Source organism: Neolamprologus brichardi, chromosome 18 (genome assembly GCF_056152115.1).
Source record: "Neolamprologus brichardi isolate AB-2024 chromosome 18, ASM5615211v1, whole genome shotgun sequence".
NCBI classification, from domain to species: domain Eukaryota; kingdom Metazoa; phylum Chordata; class Actinopteri; order Cichliformes; family Cichlidae; genus Neolamprologus; species Neolamprologus brichardi.
Genome location: NC_142121.1, coordinates 11,901,306 through 11,926,980, shown reverse-complemented (window position 1 = coordinate 11,926,980; position 25,675 = coordinate 11,901,306). Strand labels below are relative to the sequence as shown.

Below are 25,675 nucleotides of genomic sequence, written 5' to 3'. Positions count from 1 at the left end.
GTCGCTTTCCTAATCTAAAGCCACTGCTGAACAACAGACAATGTCAGAAGTTTTATCTGGGATAAGGAGGAAAAGAATTGGACTGTTGCTCAGTGGTCCAGAGTCCTCTTTCCAGATAAAAATATACTTTTTGTTACATATGGAAAACAAGGCCCCGGCGTCTGGAGGAAGACTGATGAGGCACTGGATCCAAGGTGTTTGAAGGCTAGTGAGAAATTTCGGCAATCTGTTGTTATTCGGGGCACTATGGCAGGTGGTGGTGCTGGTGGGCTATGTCAACGCAACTGTCTAACAAAACATATTATAACACTTCATGCTTCCATCTGCTGAAAAGCCTTATGGGGAGCTGCCCAGAGTGCCAAAACTACCATCCAATAGCTTGCACTCTATATTAATAATACGTTTAAATTGGCTAACCAAGTCGCCTGAAGATGAAGATGAGAAACAAACGAGGCATAAACAGAGAAGACTTGAAGGCCGCCATTAAAGCAACCTGAGATTTAATAACATCTGAGCAGAGCCACAAGCTGATCCCCTACATGCCACGTCACACTGATGCAGTAATTCACTGCATAAACTCAAAATCTTACCAAATCTGAAAATGAATTTTCACTTGTTCCATTGGCAGATTTTTTTTCTACTTTCAAGGTAAAATATCTTGTATTAAGTGAAAAAATCTGCCAATGGAACAAGTGAAAATTCTCTAATTTTTCTCTAGTTTCAATATTTGTTTCTATACCTTACTGAAATGTTGCTCAGTAGCTGATTGTGTCTTATTTTAAGTGTAATGAGATCATTTTGACTAGAAATAAGACAAATATTCTTGGTAAGATTTTGAGTTTTTGCACCGCATGTTAAAACAAAGCTCTAAGTATTCAGTACATACACAAACATACTTTTCAGAACTGGACATTTTTACAGTGTCCAGAGAAAAAACTTTAACTCTAAAATAATTTGAATGACTGAATTTCTGATTTTCATAGACTAGAAATTGTAAATTCAATCCAGTTTTATTTATACTGCGTCAAATAACACAGCAGTCACCTCAAGGTGCTTGTTATTGTAAAGACCCTACAATCATATCAGAAACCAAAATGAGCACTAGATGACAGTGGGAAGGAAAAACTCCATTTTAACAGGAAGCAGTCATATCGAACACATAAAATGCACCAGTATATGCAGTTTATATTTCCCCGCCCCGCTCACAGGGGATCATCGAGTATCTTTCTTTACCTTTTCCTTACAATGGAAAATGCCCTGAGATGACTGTTAAATGGGAGTTTATGGTGGATTGATATTACCACCCCTAGAGCCAATACTGTGGCTTAGTCAGTAAGCACTGCTGCCAACATGCTTGCAGATACAAGAGCTTATTTGCAGTTCAACAGTTTTCCCCCTCCGTTCTTATTGCAGCTCTGTTGCCCTTGCGTGATGTGTGACTCGCAAAACATATCTCTCAAGCAGTGAGCGTCTGTCAATGTCAAAATATTTCCCGCTCATTCAGTCTGTTTAGCATTAAAATAGATTCTGAGGTGCTCACAGCTCACAAATACCAAAGTAGTTCAATCTCCGCGAGCACTCGCTGCCTCGCACATGGAATCACTGTGCAGAAAACTCACAATCCTCTTTCTCCACGTTATAATCACCCATCCTTGGCGCTTGATTCGCTGCGACTCTCCTTCCACACATCTGTGATTGATTCATGCTGGACAGTTAGTGGATTTCCATCATCTAATGCAAGCTGTGAGTGCTTCGCTTTTGTCCTGCTGTTTGAGCAACTGTCAGCTCCGGCATCGTCAGCTACTAATAACATTTTAGGCAGTTGGCAATCTCTTTGGCTCGTACTATTATTACCACACACTTTGCTGTTGCCTTTTTGAGGAGAAATAAGGACAGTCTAAAACATATTTGCATGCAAACCTTACTTTTCTGGGTTTACTTGGCGGCTGTGCAGAGTGAATTTCTGATAGGGATTTGATACCGGCAGGTATGCTGTAACTGCTGAATCGATGCAGGTTTTAGGAATTTATGTGCATCGCATGTGGCAAGATGTTAACGCAATTTTGACTCTCAAAAGGAAATCAAAGTAAGTAAAAAGGAGCAGCCTCGACAAATCAATAACGTACACAGGACGCTTAAAACTGGCAAGTGCCTTTATTTTCATTCAACAGTACACAAAGAAAGAAAGAAGCTATTTACAATTACAAGACTTAAAATTCAATTATTTATTATTCCCTGCTGATGACTACAGACGATCAGTAGTAGTCCTCTGGGTCAGCTTTATCCCCCTGATTCTGAATCTGCTGCTGCTTCTTGTACAACTCGGCGATCTGCAGAGATCGAGAGGGAGAGAGATGTTTAGAGAGAACAAGGGAGATGAGACGATTTGCGAGAAAGAGGGGAAGCAGGGTGGAGGGAGGGAGTGAAGGAGAGACTATCATGAAGTGAGGTCAGAAACATGAAGAGGAGAAGCTAAAAATATCAGTTTGATTATTCATATGCTGGGCTTTGATGTTGGTGACTCCCAGCTGCTGAGTGCGAGACGGGGGCTGTGCTCACTTGGGCTCATCGGAGTTCGGGGGCGAGGGAGGAGGAAGGCGGGACAATGAATAATGCGCGAACAGCAGGCCCACCCAGAATCAGCAGTATCAGTACCAGTACAGCAGGGTGGCACAGTGAGGATGGAAAACAATGAAACATCACATTATTTCTCCTCCGCAGGATCAAGGTAAAGCTTTGATTCTCAGCCCAAAAGTGGTTGCATCCAACATGATCTGGCTGGTCTTCATGTTTTCTTAATTCCCACCGACTCGAATGAGGTTAAGTTTTATTTAAACCGCGCGCTACGTCAGGCAACGTGAACCGATGTGCTGTGCTAATGAGCGTGTGTGCATCTTAACTGATGAAAACTGACAGAAGCATCATTTTAAATGCGGCTGATGTTCCGACTTGATTCCCTGCCGTAAACGCCTATATCTACACTCTATAAGTAACAGATGGGCATTGATTCAACTCAGTGAATATTAACATTTTATTGTAGTTGAGTCTTTAGAAATGCTACACAAGTTTGGGCGCAGGTGGTGTTACACTACAATGAACCTGGCATGGATTTTCCCGGTGAGGCGCGGCGTGCTTTTCCGAGCTGGTGCATCTAAGGCGATGAATGATGCAAGAAAGCATGTCGTAAAATGTTTAGCAGAGAATCAAACTTTAAAAATCTCGTTTCATTTTGTTGACTTGTTAGAGTCAAACGGTTTTGAACGTAGGGGATCTCTTTATATTCTGCCGTGAATCAGAAAACATGGTCAACAGCAGGAGGACAAAAAAAATATCAATGTTCAATGTTGTTTTCAGGTAAAAGATGTTCTATAAGTCAGGCTATGAATGATGCATGAACGCAACCTTCAGAAAACAAAACTTTGAGAATACAGAAAGAAATAAACATGGAGACTTCAGTACGAGTTTCAGGCATCATAAAGACATTCTGGTGCATGTTAACACAGAAGTGGAGACTTCTGGTTTCAGACACATAGGCCCAACAGACAAGGTAGTAAATTAAAGAAAACAAAAAACACCTTCATGTCTATTTTGGACATATCTTTTCTACATCGACACTGTAATTAAAGAACAGCTGAAAGTCTGAAAAGTGCATGAAAACACATCTTTGGTAAGTATCTTACCCTAATGTTTAGGTTAATTGACAAGAATTAGACACTTTATTTAATTTTGTGCATTTCACATTTTAAGGGTTCATTATTAAGCTCATTTCCACCTCCATATTTTTAATACTTTGACTCTGTTAAGAGTAACTTTGTTTTATTCACATTCAAATCCATATTTGTATCACTGGAAAACAAACAGAAAACAAATGCAAGAGTAGAAAAAAACTGTCTAAAACACAGTTTTTAGAATAGCACTTTAGAGCTTTAAGCTGATCACTTGTATATACACTGGCACTATATAAGATTACAGAAATATTTGGCAGTTTTAGCCCCAAGACATAAAATAGTTAAGTACAAGTTGCAGTATTTTATGGTAATATTCCAATATATATCAATATTTAACATTATTTCACTAATACTACTAGTATTAGTCTAGGAGAAAAAACAAAACATAAAAAATATTTGTATGTATAAAGTATACAGTCCATATACAGTCCTGTAACTCAGGTCAGCATAGTGATAAGAATTTTATATGCTCATGGGTCAGCAGTCAGGTCATTCAGAGGCAGGCAGAGATCAACATGGCATAAAAAAATAAAAAACAAACAAACAAAAAGAAAAAAAAAACACCTAAGCAAACCGCTGAAAGTTGACTTGTGTTCTGGCAAAACTTTCTGCGAGTTATGTCAAACACAAATCCACCGTTAGACTAAAATAACACAATTAATGGTTTGCGCTGGTGAGCTTGGCGTTGTCTACTTAAATTTGTTTTTCTGAAGACACGACTGTCCTGCAGTTTGTACAGTACAAATCATGGTTGCTGCCTCACAATATATTGCTCCGAAACCAACAGTGCTTTAACTGACTGTAATACAGCTCTGTTCGACATGCAGCAGGAGACCATTACATAAACCAATTCCTGTATATAAAAAAAGACTGTCCTTGGAGTGCTATTCACCCGTGAAATTTTACAGGACAGCTCTTGTGAAGCGACCGTGGTGATGATGATGCTTTTCTATACAACACGGTCAAACAAGCATATGACTGAATTTTACTAGGCCGCGATCTTCCTTCTTTGACCTCATGATCCTTCATATTTTCTAGTCCTATAAGAGATCTATCTGACATTGTTTGTGAGTGTACTGCTGGTTTCATATTCATTGGTGGAGCAGTACTGATCTAATGTACCTGAGCTGCGGCCGTGGCGTCCTCGGGCTTCTTGTCGTCTCTAATCCTAAGGAAGCGAGGGAACCTCAGAGAAATGCCCTTCTCTGGATCCACCTGAAGAAGAGCAGATCACAAGAATTATAATTAAAACCAGCAAACAACCTGTGATACTGAGTTATCATTTGTTGTTACTTCTAACATACCCCCACGTACTGAATATTTTGTTGACTAACATGCACTGAAAGATATTCAAGCCCTGCTAGCTCAAGGCTCGGAAATATCAACTTTCTACTCCAGTTCCAAAAACCGGAATAAAATAAAATGAATTATTTGTCTTGTTTAGTATTTTACTGGCTTTAGAAAAAGCACTGTACATTTTCTTTTTCAGAACAACCAACAATGCAGATATATTGAATGTGAAGGGTGTGTTTAAGATTTTTCAGAGCTGTAGTTACAGTTTATCAAATGCAAAAGGGGTTTTGTGTAAATTCGGGGGGTCAAATGTAATTAATAAGTATACAACATTGACAATAATCTGACCTATCAATTCAATCTTTAAAGCTTTTCGTAATTTGCAGTAAGTACAGGCTATTTTTTTGCTGTGCCTTGAAATTTTGGCTTTTAAAAAGTTGGGAAACTGGCTTAGACCACCATAACAGCACATGAATTAGCGAGGGTCCCAGCAAAGCATGATGACCATTCTGTTCATAAGTACCTGAGCTGCTCACATGAGCTGCTCGAGCTTCACGTACACAGAGGGGATGAACATCATTAGCAAATCCACATAGCACTTGTAGTTACATCAGATTGCACTGCTCTAATATCTCAGAAAGTATACACTCTTTTTCAAGCTACTGACTATCGCAGAAAGCTGTAGCCACATTATGTGTGAAGCCTCAAGGTAATCTTACAAATTACCTGTCAAAACCATCCTGGGGATCACGGTATTAAAAGAATTGATACTGCTAATCCTCTTTTTGGTTACTCATCCAAACATCTGATATTCAACTGTTTAAAAATACGATGTATAGAAGGCTTATTGAGAACGAACGCAACACCTGGCAAATTTCACACCGGATTTTTTTTAATTAATGGCAGCGTTTTATCCATCCCACTGTTGTTTTACTTTGCCTGCTGTTAAAACGGGAGCTATATTCTGGCAAACCTTTTTTATTTGCGCTGAGGGACTCTGCATCTAACATGCAGCCAAACCACGGGTAATAAACAAGTATCTGTTCTATTAAAACCGGACGCTTTTACAACATTTTTAATAACTCAATTAAGAGGCACTAATTATGACTTTTCACTGTAGGCAACAGAGCATAACAGGCTGAATTTATCAGTGGAAACACATGGAGGGCGGATTAAGACACTGAACTGACCATTCCCATTGCAGCTTTGTAGACCGGAGACAGTGAGAGGTCAGCGCACTTCACCTCCCAAACCTGCACAGCATCCAGCCACACGTCGGGCTCGGCTGATTGGTCAACGCGGTAGTAAGCACGGGGCTTGGGCAGGATGTGCTCCTAGAGAACATAAAATGAAAAATTAATGATTAAATCACTAAATTATCCAACTTAAGAATAAAACGTTAGATAAATGTTAGAAATGTGTACCCAGAGTTAATGGTGACTTCTTCAAAAGAACTCCAATTTGTTCTTCTTACAGTACAATTATATAAACGTTTCAAACTCAAAACTCTTCAGATATGCACAGCTTGTGCAGGGCACTCGGTCACACATAAAATGTCGTGATTAGAATCCAAGTTGGATGAAATAACGTTTTTACTTTTAGCACAGCATAAACTGAATGCATGTAGTCACATAATCAGACAGGCACCACCAGATTACTTTTAGCATCTGACTTTTTAACGCCACTCAGTACTAAGCCAGTTTGTGCACATACACTGAGTTAACTGGAGTAGAGGTCAGTTAGTTCAGGTTTATTACTGTTGTTTAAAAACAGCATAGAGTTCAATACAAGTCCTGGCTCTACACATAAATGTTTGCTTAGAGTTTTAGGTGCATAGTGGGATTTAAGGAAGCATCTAAAATGGCCTAAATAGCTGACCTTAAAAAGGAGTTTGGGCAAATTCAAGTCTGGTAAGTTTCTATTCGTGCCGATATTCTCCTTTCCATGTTTAAATATAGTAAGCAGCAACTCTTCTTATTAAAGCAGCTGTTGAAATATAGCAGCCATGACAATAAAACTTTGACCTCATGCATTGTTTGTCAACTGATATACTGTTAAAATCTCCTTCAGAGTACTTTATCCCACGCATGCACCCAATGCCGTGGGTGTCTGAAGGAAAGCATGAAAAAAGTGACTCATGCCGAAATGAAAGACTGCCATCATTTGAACAGACTGATGAAGCCAGCAGTGTTATGTATCCCACTTCTGAGAACAACTAGAGTGTACATACAGTGTACATGCAAATATGCACAGTGTAAAAATAGGGCAATGCATGCACAGAGAACCTGGTAAAAAAGACAGTGATGGAGCGCTTCTGGTTGCCCTGCTGAATTGTGCCGTGTCTCAAAAACCACATCCCAAGAGGCAGACACAGTCTCAGCACTCCCATATTTCTTGGTGGGGGCAACATGATTTCAAAGACACATTATCACACACCTACACGAAGGATTTCATTTAGAAACAGCCTGATATACTGCCCTTTTTTTCTCCTTATTTTAAACTCGATATTTACCTCGCAGGCTTCACCGCCAAACTGTTTCTGTTCCCGCGAGGCGACCGAGAAAAATAAAAAGAGCCAACTTCTGCAATATTTAATAGTACCATTTTAACTTTGACACGAGCAATCATTCTGTCAGCGTAGGTGTCAGTCTTTTACAAAATGATACCCATCTTGTTTTGGCGTGAAACAGCCATTTCAGCGACTGTGCCTCTGAAACGGTTTAATGTTAACGAGACTGCTGCAGTGTCCACAGAACTGGGTCATAGTTAAATAATTCTGGGGGAAAGAAAGCTCCAGCTGTAGCGGTGCTGTTTCCCCGCACACATTATTTATACTGTGGGCATTCAAGTGACACTCCAATACAGAGTGAATTACAATGCATGAGCTGGTAGGCGTGTAGAGTCTTATAAAATATTGAGTTCTGTCAGAGCTCAAACCTGTGGCCTTTCAGTTATACTTGGGGATACACAGATACAGCTATATAATAGAAAGAGTTATTATTGTAATCATTAGATGGGTCAAGTATTAGGTGCAGTTAATAAAACTGTAATATTGCAATTTTACACGCCTTCCAGAGCATCATAATTACACTTCACACAAGCCTAAAAAGGTGTGTGAGCTATTTCAGTTACATGCAATTATTCATGTTGATTTAAATGTATTTACACCACCGAGGACCAAGTGAAGAACTCATCTTCGGGGCATGTAAAGTGACTTATTTAAGGTGGAGTGGCAATTATATAATCAAGTACAGTTGTTACTGCTGGGAAAACTGTGCAGTTTGTGCCTGCTGTGGAACATTTTGGCTTATATGATGTGAAACGGTAAGTTGAAAAAAAATAAAAGAAATTCTACTTACATTTTAAGCACATGATCAGCAATGACGAGCAGAAGCTGCATTTAGGTATCAACTCTGTTCCAGGCTTTTAATGTGAAATGTGTGATCGGTATACTAATAATAACATTTTATCAGTTCACTGAATGAGAAACTGAAATTCAGTTCAATTCAAATTCAATTAATTTTAAATGATGATTTCCAACTTTTGAAATGCTATATTTTAGTTATATATTTTTAAATAGGTACTGTATTTGTCCCTTGGTTGTACCTGAATCTATAACACATTGCTTCCACCAGAAGGTGACAATAAGGCATCAAAAGTCATTTTCCAAGTATTATTAAACAAAAAAACACAAAGAATGCGTGATATTAATAATGATAAAAAAAAGAGTGCTACAGGAATGTTTTTTGCAGGCCATCCTGCGAGTTAGGACTCCACCCTATGCCAGAATCACACTATCCATGAATATACTTTTAACTTGTTAAAAAAAAAATCTGTCACATCATGATAATGATATAAAATGATAAAGTGACGCTACGCGTTTACTTTGCCTAGCACACACGACGATGACAACAAAGTCCAGGCATGTCTGAGGGCGAGAGCAGTGTCATTTTAGTACTTAAAAAGAGAGTTTCTTCAATGACATCCAATATAACATGATAACGCAATATGCAAGAAAAATGTTGCTCCTAACAATGGGAACAGTGAACTTGTTTCACCGCTTGAGGCAAAAACACCACCGACTACTACAAGGCTATGAAGGCAGGTAAAGCGGAAATAAGAGCAGCGACGCAAAAGTAAACATCGCTTGAGCACTCACTCCTTGCACTCTATATGGCAAGAAGAGCCAACGGTGGATGGAAATTAGTAATGCGGTTACACAGCGGTAACACAGGACTTTAAGCAACTGGTTAAACAGCTCAAATAAACCCAAGTTAAAACACCCTGGGTAAAAATTATTTTTAGACTTATACTTTATTATATGATCATATTGTGCAGGCTCCTGAGGAATTACAAGGTTAAGTTGCTTTTCCGGTTAAACTGTGTTAAGCAGTTGCATTATTTTTAATTTTTTTTAACTTAAAACTTCTGGAGAAAACACTGTCGAGACTACAATTGTACTTACAGTTGACTTATGCCATGTCAGTGGATATAAGGCTGTCTCACAGCTACATTAATGCTGTGAACGCTACACTTCAAATTAGGTAGTCTGTCATCAATGACAGTAACTCAATGGAAGAGGAGGATGGAAAATGCCCTTCATTTTGTTTGCACATAAAGCTGCTGCCTGCGAGCTAAGATCACCAAAGAAATGTTAAATTCTTTCCCCTCTATTGTCATAAATATGGTTATTGCAAATTTTCAAAATCTCATGATATAATTGGGCTTTACTGCCCACTACCATTTTGGATTAATGTAGAAAATATGTAGAAAATAAAAGTTTATGGTACTTACATAGTTTGTTCCTCACAAATTGACATCACTTCTATGATTTTTGAAGCCTAAATGTACTTTTCAGTTAATAATAAGCTACGAACAACTGAATGTGAGTGTCACCACTGCCTAGCTGCTTTGTTCAGATCAATGACACCAAAGTTCTGGAGTCTCATTTAGCCCTTTGTTACAAAATGCCTCTTTCCTTCAAAAGCGCCAACTCATTCCCAAATCATTTCTGGGAGAGTTTATTTGAATGTCAAATTGTACTTTTGCTTAAAATCTATAATGAACATGATTCTGCATCAGCCCCCCAAAACTCCACTATCAGTCAGCCTCTAACATCTACTACCTTTAATCATTTTCAAGCATCAGAATAACGATTAGACTGAAAAATGGGGGGGAGCAGCTCCCGGTGTTACAGCACAGCAACTCGCCACCCAGGGGATTGTGAACTGAGCCAATCGTCTCCCCGTCTCGAGTCCCTTCGGCTTGCAGCACTGCTGCAACTAAAGCAACACTGGCCTTCCTTAATTCACCATCCATCACTTTCATTACAAAGCAGCACAGTGCAGGCTCTATTGGTCTCACAAAGAAAAAAAAGAAAAAAGGTTACACCGCTTTCTAAATCACTGCTTCACTGTAGTGATTCTACACTGGGCAGCAGTTTGTTACACCAAATTCAACCCTTTAATCTCTAAAAGAGATGTTTTAAAAAAACCCACGGTGTTCACCAGGTTTGCTCAGTCTGCATTAAATAACGATTACATTGTTTTATAAATAGATGACTGTATTTTAAAAACCCCGTCTCTTTTATTCCTGTAAAAGAAGTAATAAATTTAGCTGATAAAGCCAGCAGAATACAAAAATGAATTCACACTCTCGTAACGGCTATCATTTTCAGAGAGCAGTTGTCAAGTTTCTTCAAATGCTTCTGCTGCTCTGCTGCTCTGGAGCAAACCTCTTCAAATATAAATTGAAAAAGAAATTCATTAACCAGCGTAAGAGCACGCCAACACAGTTTCACTAAACACATTTTATTTCATTGGTAAAATAGAAGTGATTCATAGTGCCAGCCCAGCATTTTCTAAACACACCAAATGAACACCTCTGAAAAGCACGTGCAACTTATTTTAGGTAAGATGTAACACGTGTATAAGCCTAGAGGGTAGAAAACATCATCTGTAATCCCTGAGCTTATTCCTGTTACTTTTCTCCTTTTGGATAATTAAAGGTATCCTCAAGGTGCTGTTTACAAAATGAAGTTGTAACTTAGGAGTTTATCTGCACACTGGTCCTATTATTTTGATACTAAAATCTTGGTTCATATCTGAAGAGACTGAATGAACAGAGAATATAATCTATGAATGTATAGTTGTGGAATTTCACGGCTCCAACCCCCCAAAAACCTCATTGTGGTTTTGATCTAAAATTTACTGCGTCTGTGTTTATTGTTACTATCAAGTAAGTACTTATCAAACAATGAATTCAAGTAATCCTAAAGCTGAAGCTTCAGATGTCTTTACACAGTACTGTCATCTGTTATCTCTGAATGAAGTCTGTTAGATGGGATATATATACTTTGTATGGTCTCCTCAGGCTCACAGCTCTGGCTTTGAGTGGAGAAGCCGGCCATTCAAACCTTATGTTTGCGAGGGACAGTCTCTCAGAGAAAAGCTAGCTTCAAGGAAGCACTAAAAAAAGCCAATTTGAAAAGACTGTACCAAGGCCCAGTATAAGACAAATAAAGATTGTTTTGAAATCACACAAAGCTAATCTTGTCTACAGTTAAATATTTGGCTCCTGTACATTTGCGATTTAAAAAAGAGGAAGAAAGAAAAAAAAATCAAGACATCAATGTAAAGAAACAACAGTGTGACTGTTTAAAGAGTAAGTGCAACAGCCTTGCTGTGACACTTTACCTTTAAGAACTTGTAATGCTGCTCCAGATCTTCATCCTTGAAGCCTGTCCCGATCTGGAAGAGACGAAAGGAGATAAGAGGCATGCACACATCTATACACACACACACACACACTCAGTCTTAGATGTGTGTGAGGCAGCAGACATTTGGCAGCAGGCTGCAAAACAGAGAACAGCAAGAAAATCCCTCCCTACACCACGAGCATCTTGTCTGCCTACTTCACATTAAGCAACACGTCACCTCTCAAAAGACCTGAGCCTTGCTGAGGCACAAGAATCACCCAATGAATAAGGGGGGAGGAAAACAGGCTGGTGTGTCATGCAAATATAGGATTTCCCAGCTTACAGATCTGCATGTATTCTGCAGATCTCCATGATAGGCTTCACTGTGTGTTTTAAAGGTAGCATTCAAGAAGATTTGGAGGTTAATCCAAGCATGTGTTCATGCATTCATTATCTGTGCTGGCCAAGTCTTCTACCAAGCCGACTGCAATGTATTTTTAAGAGCACCTGTTCCACATGAAGTAGAGGTAAGCTAATTACTGTACAACTAGTCTGTTTTGTGGATAATCAGAGTCTCCCAGCAGCTTAATCCAATCAATACAAGGGTATGTGCGCAAGTTAACAAAAGCAAACAGCAATGCTCACAAACATTCACATTTTTTAACACTACAACAACAACAAAGCAACATAAATTATTCTATTTTGGTAGTTCTGGGCTGAGCTTCCTTTTCTTGATGACCACAGCCAGGTCCACATGTTTGATTTGTCCGCTTGTTATGCTGGATGCCCTTCCTGACACAACCACAGTGGGATTTGTTTGTTAGATAAATGTTTAAACCACTACATTATGCAAACACTCTTAATTTGATGATTTAATTTTTGGTTTTATAACTCAAAACACAGGGAGATCAGTGTGAGCTTCATTGCAAGCCCACTGACTCACTATGTTGCAAATTTAAAAAATATATTTAATTAAAACTTGACAAAAACCAAGCAAAGAAGATAAAAAAAAATTGACTTAGGTGGAAATGAAGTACATGAACAGCAACATGGACAAGCACTTAGCACGGTCACAGCAAGAAAATTCCTGATTCAAGTGACTGCTTGGGAATGCCCCATCCAATTCAGGAGAGTATGGAGCACTCACTGTGGCTGAATGGGTTCCCTGTGGTTTCCTCCCACAAAGACATGCTTGGAAAGTTAATATATCTTATGTGACCATCTGTGAGAATGTGGGTGCATGTGGTTGTATCCACATTTGCCCTGTGATGGACTGAATAGCTCAGAGTTAATAGATGGAAATCTATGGGTTTTATTTCGTTTTAGCCTTGCCAAACATGCCCGAGGAGGCATCGGTTCATTGAGACCGACTGTATGTCAAAAGCTTTTACAAAATGTTTGTATTTTTAATACATGGTCTAAATCCTGCCCCTGACCACTAGCCCTAATATTACTATTAGTAACAAACAAACACTGAAACTAATAAAAATGGATCCAAAACTAAACATTGACAGCTGTGCATGAATGTCCTCGTCTCTTGCACGCTTTGCACGCCTATTTTCTTTCTCCCGTATGTGGGAATTTTGCGTTTGTGAGGTGTGTGTGCGTGTGTGCGTGTGTTTTTAATTTCTTCATGGTGGAGAAAAGGTTGTGTGGCTCAGGTCCTATTTGTTTGGCAGCACTTTTCTTTTCCAATATGCTTTCTTATTTTTCTATTTTGACGAAAACCTCTCAGCTTGCTGCTCTGAGTCATTCCTGCCTGCCTAATATCAAGCTCCTGCCAAAGACTGCAAACTATAAATACACTTCTAATGTATTTTAATGGGCTCACAGAGAACAGGCTCAACAAACAATCATTTAATGAGATGCGTGTTGACATAACTACCAGTATTTGTTAGAAAAACCTAGCAGATTAAAGGCAAACCACTGGCTTCGATGTACATTAATAAACTGTCGACATAAAGTGGAGAAGACTGAGATTTAGATCTTGTTTTCCTCTGTGAAAGTCCTCAATACTACAGTATTTCAGTACTGGTCATTAACAAATTACCACTGAGTCAGTCTTAACTATGTATAAGTGCTGGTTTCTCATTGTGCACAATTACTTTACAAGCACTTGTTTTAATCATTTAAATGACTGTAAATAGCTAAATGTATCTCTCAGCTGTCACCTTCCATTTCATTAGTGTCCCTTTTTCTTCTCTGTGACAGCAGCCTGTGTGAACTGTGTGTCCACAGCAGCAGCACTGCTCCCAAATCTGCTGCTCACTCAAGGACACTTCACAGGACATACAGGTGAAATTACATTTGGGAGATGGAAATGTGGTTTAGATTCTGCTTTCGGCTACAGAGAGGGTTACTGAAGTGTACAATGTCAAAGACAAAACATTTATTCCTTTGTTGTTTAGCTGACACTGGAGAGCAAAGGGAAGATGAGTGCAGCACACAGGAGAAGTGGATGCTGCAGTCACATGGCACACACTGACAACTGCAGAAAAGATTAACGGCGTGCTTCCATGTGCTCACTCATCTCATACACATGTGAAAAAGTATGTACACTCCAATTTTACTGAACATAGCTGTCCACGTGAGACGTTTAGACAGGAAACAGGATCTGAAGTATTTTTTTTCTTTCATTGTACAAAACTGCAGGAGTTGAGTGCCGCTCAATGCAAGTTCAACACGTTACACGACTTTCAGACCCATCTAATAAGATGGTCTCGAGACCGATCTTGGTCTTGTCTTGGTCTCGATACCCTCTTGGTCTTGGTTTAGGCGGTCTTGACTACAAGTCTAGCTTAACCACAGTTAAAGTTGGTCATCTTAAACAACAAAAAGCCTTTAAAAGCTAAATGCCCTTTAAAGAAGTTGGAAATGAGCGGAAAAGAAATCAGGAAAAATGTTAAGACTGTTTTACAGTCAGACACTTCGCTTAGAGCCGTGGGAAGGGCCTTGAAGGTGAGGGTGCTGTAGTGTGTTACAAAGGTTGTCAGTCCTGCAACCAGCAGACACGAATGAACACCCGAAACTGAACTGAACCGCTCAGAACAGCCAAGAAAAAAATACAGCGGCTTGCACACAACAGAACACTAAGTAAACTGCACACGACGGACACACACATCAGTCATACTATGAGGTTTGTTACGACGAAGCAGTGAAGACATACAATAAAACTATTTGTGCACTGCTGACCAAAACCTATCAAAATATGGAGCCAAATTTATAAGTACCCTTTTGGTAACAAAGGCAGAACTGTGAAATTACTGCTTGATTACAATATTAAACTGCACAGCGGCAGCTCATAAGCCAAAGCCTGACCTTCATCTGGGTGCAGGTTATAATACTCTAAATGTGACTTGGTGCTCAGAAGTTTAGGCGATAAATGTCGATGAGGACATTTAGCTAGTGAGAGGTACTGGCTGATAGCTAATTTTGAAAAATGCACCACTTCTAGGGATGTCCAGTAACGTCATTTAACCATGATGCTTTTATAAGGGGGAAACAAAAAGTACCTTTATTTATTTTACCCCCAGTTTTCCTTTTGCAATTGCAGGTGCTGCACCACTGGCAATACCCCCACTTCTCTTGGTGTTGGTTAGGCTGATATCAATACACTTGTTCACCAAAGAGCTAAATGAGTCATTTGATTGATTTGGTAATTTCCTTCTGAAGTGGAGCCTAAAAATAAGTCAACAATGCAGCTATATGTGATCTAATGTGTCCTTGAGGCAAGAATAGTGCCAATGAGTTGTGAAAATTCTCATGGTGACCTAAAAAATTTAAGTCAGTTTAATAATCTTTAGGCCTTTTGATTACTTGTTAAAGTCATTTTAAGACTTTCTAAAGACCCTGTAAACACAGGTGACCTAAAGTAATGCCTGACTGCCTCGGTCAACTGAAGGGCCTTCTCTGTAAACATGGTTTAAATGACGCCCTTCGTCTTTGAGAACTTTTGCTGAAATTTACTGTTAATGAAAAAAAGGCATCTGTCCAGAAAACATTGGCTTTGTTAATCCTTTACGTCTGTGAGAGTGTCAGCAACACTTACATCTTTCTTTCCGTTTTATGTGTCAACATGAATAAAAATGGAAAATGAATGACACTGCCTACAAAGTCCAAATTGTTTCCAAGCCTGAAAAATAACAAGTGGCCCAATAAGTGCCAAAACATCAGTCAGTCAGCTTGCAACTTCGTTATACAGTTTTTGGCTCTGGCTTTTGAAGACTGTCCCCATGTATTTTTAAAGTTACTGTGCATGGAGGAGGTGATGCTCCAACATGACTTTAGAAAAGCACAAAGTGTAACTGCCAAGTTGCATGTCAGAGAATTTAGTCAGTACAGCACATATCGTATGGGACATCACGCCCCCGTGTGTCCTGGCTGAAGAAACCTGTATTAATGCCTTTAAAGTGGATGACCTGTGATAGCATGCTTATGGCCCCGCCTACACATATACCCCATGTCATCACAGTCATCCCTCAGTTCTTATCCTCTTCATCTCGCTAAAAACATTTCTACTGAGTTGGGCTAACTATCTACTCCTAGTTATCTCTGTTGTCTGACTGCTTTAAGTTAGTTTAACTAACCCTGTTGGTGTTAGCTTCCACCGCACAGTTGGTGTGTAGTTTGCCCGCAAGGCGCCAATTTAGAGTCTTCCTGTGCAGTGCTTTGCTTTGCGTTTTGGTATGGATGCTAAACAGAAGCAAGGAAAGCCGAAATCTACTCTTCTCTCATGTCCTCTGAGACGCTGTTTCTCTATGCACAACAGTGATCCTCACCGGTCACTATGGACGATACACGGAGCCGTCCCTGGCTGCTTATCTGGCCCTGTCCCAAGACCATGGTGCCGGTGGCCCTGCAACACTGCTGTCTAAGCACAACAGATTCTCCGCATCACAGCTGGATTCATCGAGCTCATGCTTTGCGTATCTAGCCAGAGGTAGAGCTCTGTGTAAACAGAGGCTGTCCCACTGGATTACAGAAGCTCTCTCACTGGCGTACAGCACCAAGGGTCTCGCTTCACCCCAGGGTATAGGAGCTCATTCTACCAGGGCAAACTCATAGGCTCTTTTTAAATCTGTAACTGTAGGTGATATTTGTGCTGCAGCTAGTGGGGCATCACCGCACGCTTTTGTTTGGTTTTATCGTTTGTACATTACAGCTCATGCTGTCCTTAAGATGCTGGTGGTCCAACTCCAGTTCAGTGGCTGCTCTGCAGGGCATGTATATATGTCCCATACTATATGTGTTGTACAGAGTGAATCAGCTGAAAGGGAACAAACAGTTACGTTTGTAACTTCTGTTTCCTGAAGGAGAGGAACGAGGTCCAACACAAGTTTCCTCCGCCCCGCAGCTTGGCTTGGTGAAGAGCAGCTATTGAACTGAGGGATGATTGACGAGAGGGGCTATATGAACGCATGTCATCACAGGTCAAAGGTGTGAATACAGGTTTCTTCAGCCAGGACACACAAGGGCATGATATCTCATACAATGTGTGTTGTACCTCTCCTTCTGTTAAGAGAAGCCATAGATGTAATTGTTTGTTCTTCACATAAATGAGCTCAAATAAAATGGGGGCAAGTGCAATTCACAGTTGGAGATTTTATCTGATCTGAAATTAGCCAAACTCTGAACAAGTGAGAGTAAGAGTTGGGAGGATTAAAACATATGAGCAAGACTGGACGCTGCAGGCCAAGCTGACAGGATAGTTGTAAACCTGTCACCTCTGTGGCTCATTCAGCATTTTGGACATTTGGATCTTTGAACTGGAAAACTAAAATAAAGAATTACTGACAATGTACTGAAAAAATCTCCTAAAAATGAAGGATTTTCAAGCACTACAGATAAAATCAACACGAGCAAAAGAAAAGATATAAAAATCAATGAAGCGCTAAAAACCAGACTTCTTCTACAATTTTCACTCCATCTTTTGTTATCCACAGCTTGGGAAATAATTATTTCACCCACTGCCGAATTTGTAACTGTTCAATTTACAAAGAAATGAATGGTCTTTAATTTTTATGGTAGTTTCATTTTAATAAATAGAGAGACTACCAACCAAAAATCTAGAAAATAAAACCCATTACATAAAAGTCATAAATTGATTTGCACATCACTGACTCAAATAAGCATTTGATTCCCAAACTAAATAGTACTTTTTGGAAAAAAACTTGTTGGAAAGCACAGCGGGAAGATGTTTCTTGCAGTTAGTCAGTGGCTTTACACACATGTGTGGAGGGATTTTGGCCCTTTCGTCTTTATAGAAAGTCTATAAATGTTTCAGGCTTCTTGGCTGTCGCTTGGCAAATCAAAGCCTCAGCTCTGTCCACAGATTCTCTATAGGATTGAGGTTTACAGAGGTCACTCCGTGACTTTAATGTGCTTCTTCTTCCTTTGCTGCCTTAGCAACGTGTTAAGCGATATGGTGGTCATTGTTACACAACCCATTAAAGTGTTCTGGGTAAAGTAAAGATGTTCTCAGCCAAGATTTTCATGGCTCCATCCAGTACCCTTATCAGAAAAACAGCCCCAAAGCATAACATTTCCACCTCCGTGCCTGTCTGTTAGGACAATGTTTATACTCAGGACCGTACTCAGCATTTCTCTTCCTCCAAATACGACAGAGTTTGATTTTGGTTTCATCTGACCACAGCACTTCCTCCCTCGCCTTCTCTGAATCAATTAGATTTTCCCAGGCAAACACCAAGTACTAAATCATGTTTTGCTTGGGGACAAAATACCTATTTTACTCACTGACATGCAAATCAATTTATAACATTTACGTGGTTTTTTTCTGGATTTTTGTTTGATGTTCTCACCCCATTAAAATATAACAACTACAAACATCACAAACTGTTCGTTTCTTTTTAAGTGAGCAAACTTACAAATTTAGCAGTGGATCAAACAATTATTTCCCCCACTGTACATCTGCCTGGCTGTACTTACTCAGGATAGTGATCTCAAATATGAACCCCATTTACAGATGAAAAAGCTTGAAAAAGAGAAAACTACCAGCATTGCCCGAATAGTTAACGTGGCTCTTTAACGGTCGCTTTAACCTCCATCGGCTCCACTGGAGCATCTCATGGGCCAAAAGCGTAAACGCTGCGGTTGTACCAATGAGCTCCCAGGTGTGAATGTGTGTAAGTAGATGTTGTAGAAAGAGTGTGTGTGTGTTCGCTGCTCTCTAAATCCCTTTTCTCCGGATAAAGACATAAAAGTTATAGAGACTGAAAAAAATGGAGATGAAAGGTTTTAGGAGGACAGAGGAGAAGCTGAATTTATGCTCTGTGCTGGAGTCATACTCTGACTTGTTCACACTGTCATTATCTCACACACGTACAAATACACACACTGAAGCGGTCACGCATGTTCCAATATATGCTTACACCTTATTCCAAGATGCATCCAGTCACACCTCCACACTTGGGGACACAACGATTTTCCTCTAACTCGGATTTGAGGGGAAGCACGACAGTTCAAAGCACGAAACAGACTCACAAACACAGCTCCCACACACATAAGAGGCAAAAGCAGCACACATACACACAGAAAAACCTTCGCACTTAATTAACACTCCACACTCTAGAGCACCTTAATACAAAGATGTGAAATATGCATTGCACAGAAGACAAACAATAAAATATGTCAAAATTAATTATCTTTAAGCAGAAAATTAGCTGCACTATTAAAGACCTTTTCTCACAATCCTCCCACACATCACACGTTTACATGCACCAAAATCCACGGGTCAAAATTTAATTACACTGATTAACATTTTGAGTTGAAGGACTCAACAGCTGCCTGGAAATGTTGACACACTTTTCTGGATGAAAATATTAAAAAGTGTCTCTGGAGACGTTTAATGTGGAACGCCAGGAATGCAAGGCCATTCAAAGATGTTTACAGAGCGCAGATATTCCTTACAGGATGCCTATGTTTGTGTCTATGTTTTTTTTACATAAACATAAGACAAAAAACACACACATACCTTGCAGACAGACTGGAACTCTTCATTTTCTTCATCGTAACAAGCCAGCAGGAAGCCCCCATAGGTGCCTGTCCTTTTTCCTTTCCCTAGATAGGCCCCAATCACACACAGGTCCACTGTGTCTCCAACTCCCTCCAAGTAGTCCTTCTTCAACTGGGGGAGGATAACAGCATGCGAGAAATACATTCATGAATAAATCACCCCAAGTTTTGGTCATTGTTCAACACAGGCAAATAAAAAGTGCGACTTTAAATGTCTGCAATTTAAAAAAAATAAAATAAAAAAAATTATAGTGTTAAATGAGTAATCAGTTATGACTCCAGAGTGTATGAATTATCTGTGCATAAATTAAATGCCTGAGGGTATGTTCATGTGTTTTGTTTTTTTATACAGTATGAACCGTCACAGTTTTTAAATGCTGCGTGAATTAGTTGAAAACCTGATAGTTTAAAAATGTCCTCCAGAAATTCAAACTCAGTTTGGATGAAACCGTTTTAAACAACAGTGTAATCAACTTTGGTGTGCAGAAGAAAAAAAAAAACAAATTCAAAATCTGTTACACTTATCTGTGTTTATATTTCTGAGCAGAAACCTGAGGAAAAAATGTCTGTAATTAGAATACCAGGTACGGATAAAAAATCCTAGACTTTGATGCTGAAAATCGAAAACGTGATTTCGACTCGGCAGATATTCCCTTCAAGGCTGTCTCATCGTGCACCTCTGCACAAGTTTGGTGTTAAAGGCATTTCGAGATCACCCTCTTTCAGTCCCGTTCCCTCCCCTTGTTCTTGCGCTTCTATGACGTATACTGGAACTTCTCCAGTGTTTAAAAATGTCGCTCGTTAAACTTGACCATCATTTTGGAGAAAAGGAAGTCTCAAAAAAGTCTCAAGAAGGCAAATCTGGTGAGCGAAGGCTGTCTAGGTATGCTGAGTGCTTACAGATGCTGCTGCAAAGTTCATGTTTCTGATTAATCTTTTCACTTGAACAGAGCTAGGCATTGAAAATCTCACCATTAGAGATGAAGTCACAGTCCACATCCATGTGAATATCATACTTATAAATCAGTGACATAGTAACTCATTTTCCTCATTAGCATCTCATGGAATTGGTTATTATTGGCATTAGTATAATAGTAAAAGTATAATTAGTAATATTAAGGTCTCAACCAACATGATCACCTCATCTATGATCATGCTCATCTCCATCTGTATGCAACATGTGCTAATAAATAATTTGGCATTTCTGTAAGTTTGGTGAATATGAAAAATCCAACAGAATCAAGCTATGTTAGCTTTATTAAATATTGTTAAAAAGATCAGGAGTAAGAATTTGGTAAAAGTGTAAATCGTGTGCATGAAGGTTATGTGAGGAAAGTGCCTGTAAAATGGCAAAAGTGATCTTGAGCACAGCTTGGACTCATTAGAAGATAATTGTTTTTGGATGAAGACCAATTAGGTGATCATTGTGTTTCCAGTTTGAGTACATTTTGACTGGTACAGTAGGAGGAGCAGCGATTCTTTTGAATTATGGAAAGACAGATGATGGCTGCTTCACGATGGCATAAGCAAATAAACAAAACAAAAATAAACAGCAAATATCAAATCAGCAGGCTTCTGATTGTACTCTACATCTGACATATTACCTGTGGGCTTGAAAAACTGCAGATTCCTCAAGTGGAAGCCTTTAAAAATTGCTTGGGTTGTAGCCAGAGTCTTAGCTCTCATCGTCATTACTGATCCAACGACTGAAAGTCATGTCAGTTTGACAAAGAAGTTGTGAAAGTTGTTTGTTTTGGGCTTGTCTTCCGGGGAGTGCAAGATAAGATGACCTTGAAGGCTTTACCTTTAAATCAAGTACGATTTGGCATTTTACTTGGCAAATGTTGGGGCTTTCCAAGCATACCATGAAGCAAAGAATGCTCTTTCTATAGTCACTCTATATATGTGTGTTTGTGTCATAACCTTATGATAGGGTAAGTGCACATCCACGTTGTTAGGCAGTGTGTGTGTGTGTGTGTGTGTGACGTGAATGTAAATGAATAATGGGTAACAAAACTGAAGCGCATCACCACACATAAACACACACCTTGAGCCAATTATGAGAGCGCTTGGCAATTTCATAGGTGGCATCCTTCTCTAGAGTCTTCACCATGAGGCCCTCGCAGGACTCTAAACACACAAACAGATTAATACTCCAACTCACGATTCCTGCTACGCAGAAAGGAAATTAAGAGATTATCTTTCAGATACATAAAAGGTCTTTGTTTTCTTTTGAAATACACAAAACAAAAGCAGGTTGAGGACACAAAGACAGCCAGTGGACAAGGACACCGGCGTATAACTCAAAGAGACGCACGGGAAACACAGCTCTATGTGCTTCCTCGTAAACAGAGCCAGACAGACACAACGCAAGAAAATTCAATTACACAACTAACAAGTCCTGTCTCTCTTATGCAAACACACAACACAACAAACACACACGCCAAACAAAGGGACGGCATGCAGGGAAAGGACGACTACTACACAAAGCCCTCGCACAAAATCACAAATGAAATGAATCTCTCGCACAGCACACCCACACACACACACAAAAAGGTTCAAGACGCACAGGGACAGCAGGCGAGGAAAAAAAGTACACAGTCGGTGCACACACAAAAAAGTTATGAGACACAAAGAGACAGCAGGAAGGAAAACAAGTAAGAAAGCCTGTCTCCATCTAACCGGCAAGTATACGCACACACACACACACACACACACACACCTCGGACAGATTGCTCCAGGAACTCGGCGATGGTGTCGGTGTTGTCGGAGTCGATGGATCGGGCAAACACAAACTCTCCCTCCACCTCTGAGAAGCTTTCTCTCAGTAGAGCCCGACGCCGACACAATGGCTGTCGCACCAGGGACTAAACACAACACACACACACAGAAACACATACACAATTACAAATGGCAAAACTGTATCATTACAACCATTTCCTCTCTATAGCTCGGAGCCTTGCGATGACAAGGATGAAATGCCATCTCAACCATCTACCCACTCATACACAAACACACAGTCTCAGAGTATACTCACAGACACACAGCCACGGCAGCTTTGGGCACACATACAAACACCCACACGTATACATGTGCACGCACAGCCACACACACGAGCAGCCTTAAATCTGCAGAACATGCAGTCTTATGCGCAATTCATACTCAAAATGTGTGCAGACAATGAGGCCGATGCAGCCTGCAACGTTCTGCAATTACACCTTCGGTGATTGTTCTATGCTACAGTATTGACTTTCTTTTACACTTACATATATGCACTTTTTCACAATCAATGGCGATTGAAGCTTATACGAGATAAACAGAGGCTTACTGCAATTTTTCCTCAACCTGTAAGGGAACTGGGGGGCCGCTGTCAGCGGGCTGCGGGAGGGGAAAATGTGGAGTGAAGTTGAACAACTATATTTTGTCGGGGGGAATTTCACTGATACTGAACTTTTATTTTAATTCATTTGACTGACAAAAAAAAAAACTGTGAGGTGACAGGTGTGAGCTTTATTTGAAAATCACTGCTTTTACTGAAATTACTGCAACTCAGAAAACAGAAGCGTCTACGCACAGATTGGTGGAGCTCTGAAAACAAGGAAATGTCATACTGGCAGACCAAAAGCCTGCTGCTTTTGCATTAAGAGCATGAAAAATAATTACAGCCTATTACATTTTACATTTTGTTTTACAAAAGTTGGTTCACAACATTTCTAGGTAGAGACACGTAACGAGTTTGGTGCAAGCTACGCTACGGCACAGCCAACCTTTCGTTCCACACGTTCTTTGCGAGGATGATTCTAACCATCTACTAGAGTTTAATTTATCCGTTAAAAATAACTGAAAAGGCCACATATTCTCCTAAATATCACAAGTCAGCCAACACTTGGCTAAAGCAGCAAAGCACCCACATACAGCACTGACAAGAGGACAATACATTAAAGGTCAACAGATGCAGGTTTCATCAATTAATGATGACACTGCAAGGTTTTTTTTATGCTTCATTTTATTCAGCTTAGTCGCAGCACTGAAATGCTGCTGCAATTTCTGTCTGACCAGAAACCCCAAAAGATTGTGGGAAGCTGCAGGGGGGATCGTACCCTTAGGAGTTCAGATTTTGACTGGAATTACATTTTTAAACATCTTCACATTATGTCTACTTTTGAATTTTTGATTATAATTGAGGTAAATTTTACATCTATATTGTCATTTGACATGTGTCAGTTGCCTGTAGTTGGCAGCACATGGATTTATACACTCTGACAGTAGCTTGGCATAACAGCTAGGCAATGCCAATCCTTAATGATGCTCTTGTCTTTATACGTGTCATTGCTCTGAAATAGGACTTTGGCATATTGTGACACAGTGACATGCATTAATACAAAGCTGAAGTGTGCTCTGGCATAGAGGATGTTGGACATGCACCTGGTATTTTGCAAGAATATATAGCAGCGAGCAAGAGGGGGGAGAAGACTTTAAAGGGCCAAGTTTGGTGCTACATTCACTATCATTTCATCATGTACACCAGGGGTTCTCAAACTTTTCCTAGCATGCCCAATTTCAGAAGGTGAAAAAAGTTCAAGCCCTCCAACATTCTTGAATTTTACTTAAATGCAGGTCAACACAATTCATCAGCAAATTGTAGATTATTACAGTTAGTTCATTCTGTGCCATGCCTGCAGTGCCCCACAGGGTTGTACATGTTTTACAGTAAGAGTGAACATACCCATCTGTAAATACACAACATATTAATTCTTATCCATTATTGCGAGAAGTTCTAGCCTAGTTGTCAACAGCTTCTTGACCTCTGCCAATCTGCCATATCTGCAAAATTCTCTACATTTTTCTAAAGAGAGAATTTCTGTGACTCTTTACAAAGTTTATTTTTTTTTCATTCTCTGTGCCGTTCTTCTGTCTCCTTTCTGCACAAGAGTTATGGAGGCTGTGTTGCCAGTGATAAATTGAAGTTCGGGAAGTATTTTGTGTTCAAACTCAGGACTTGTGTCACTACATGGAATCAAGACCGATTTATAAAAAGAGCAAGTTCAAATCCACCAAGGGAGAGAAATCTCGAAGGATAATGAGACAGATGAAGCTGGACTTGAACTAGTAGTTTGCTGTACGGCTGCCAGCCAGTGCTCATAGAAAGCTTTGTATGAGTCATACAAATCTGTTTACCCCAATGCGTTAAAACCACAAATTTATTTATTTTCCCTCCTTTTATATTCTTGCCTTAAAAATATGAACCCAACAAAATGAGCATATGCAGTGTATGTGTAATATTAGGTCCCTAAAGTAGATAAATAATTTAAAAAATAGCACCAAGGACATGACCTTGGTGTCCTGTGTGGTGGCTACTGCTGACTAATAGCTCTTGCTGGTTGGTCAGGCCTTAGCAGGGGAGGTAGCTGGTGTGAATAGCATTAAAAAACCCTCCCAGGACAACAACAGCGTTAGCAATGACAAGGACTATAGGGCAAAGGCAATTGGATGTTTCCAATTAATCGAGCAGAGAGAGATAAAGAAAAAATAAATTCATAAATAAAGGGCAACAGCCATAAAGAAGACAAAGCATGCATATACAGAGAAAAAAATAATTCATCACATTTGCATAAATGCCATATTAGGAGGAAGTAGCAATGAAATGGCACAACTTAAGAAGACAGTATTGGTCTTTTAATTACATAATTTTGTTTCTGTCCACTTGGGAAAACTCACATGGCACCGGAAGATGGAAACAGTAATTAGGATTTTCTTTAGCAGTCTTAAGAAATGTGCTTAAAAACTAAGCTTTATTTGGATAGAAACATATACTCTATCCCACACTCAGTCACAGTTACCACCCACTACACTCTCAGACAGACAGGCACACACCTACCCACACACACGCACACACACCCCGTTGGAATTACAATGAGCATTACAA

General features: G+C 39.7%; 1 protein-coding gene across 1 annotated transcript in view; it reads right to left on the bottom strand.

The window, feature by feature from the left end:
- Positions 1–2,135: 2,135 nt before the first annotated feature.
- Positions 2,136–25,675, bottom strand: part of lig1 (ligase I, DNA, ATP-dependent) — a 65,016-nt gene continuing 41,476 nt past the window's right edge. Inside the window, exons 21-27 of the mRNA XM_006792380.3 lie at positions 22,472–22,616; positions 21,797–21,879; positions 19,709–19,861; positions 11,717–11,770; positions 6,212–6,355; positions 4,851–4,943; positions 2,136–2,330 (exon numbers count right to left, since the gene is read on the bottom strand). Of these exons, the coding sequence (XP_006792443.2) occupies positions 2,256–2,330; positions 4,851–4,943; positions 6,212–6,355; positions 11,717–11,770; positions 19,709–19,861; positions 21,797–21,879; positions 22,472–22,616 (747 nt within the window). The 3' untranslated portion in view covers positions 2,136–2,255. The remainder of the gene's footprint in view (positions 2,331–4,850; positions 4,944–6,211; positions 6,356–11,716; positions 11,771–19,708; positions 19,862–21,796; positions 21,880–22,471; positions 22,617–25,675) is intronic.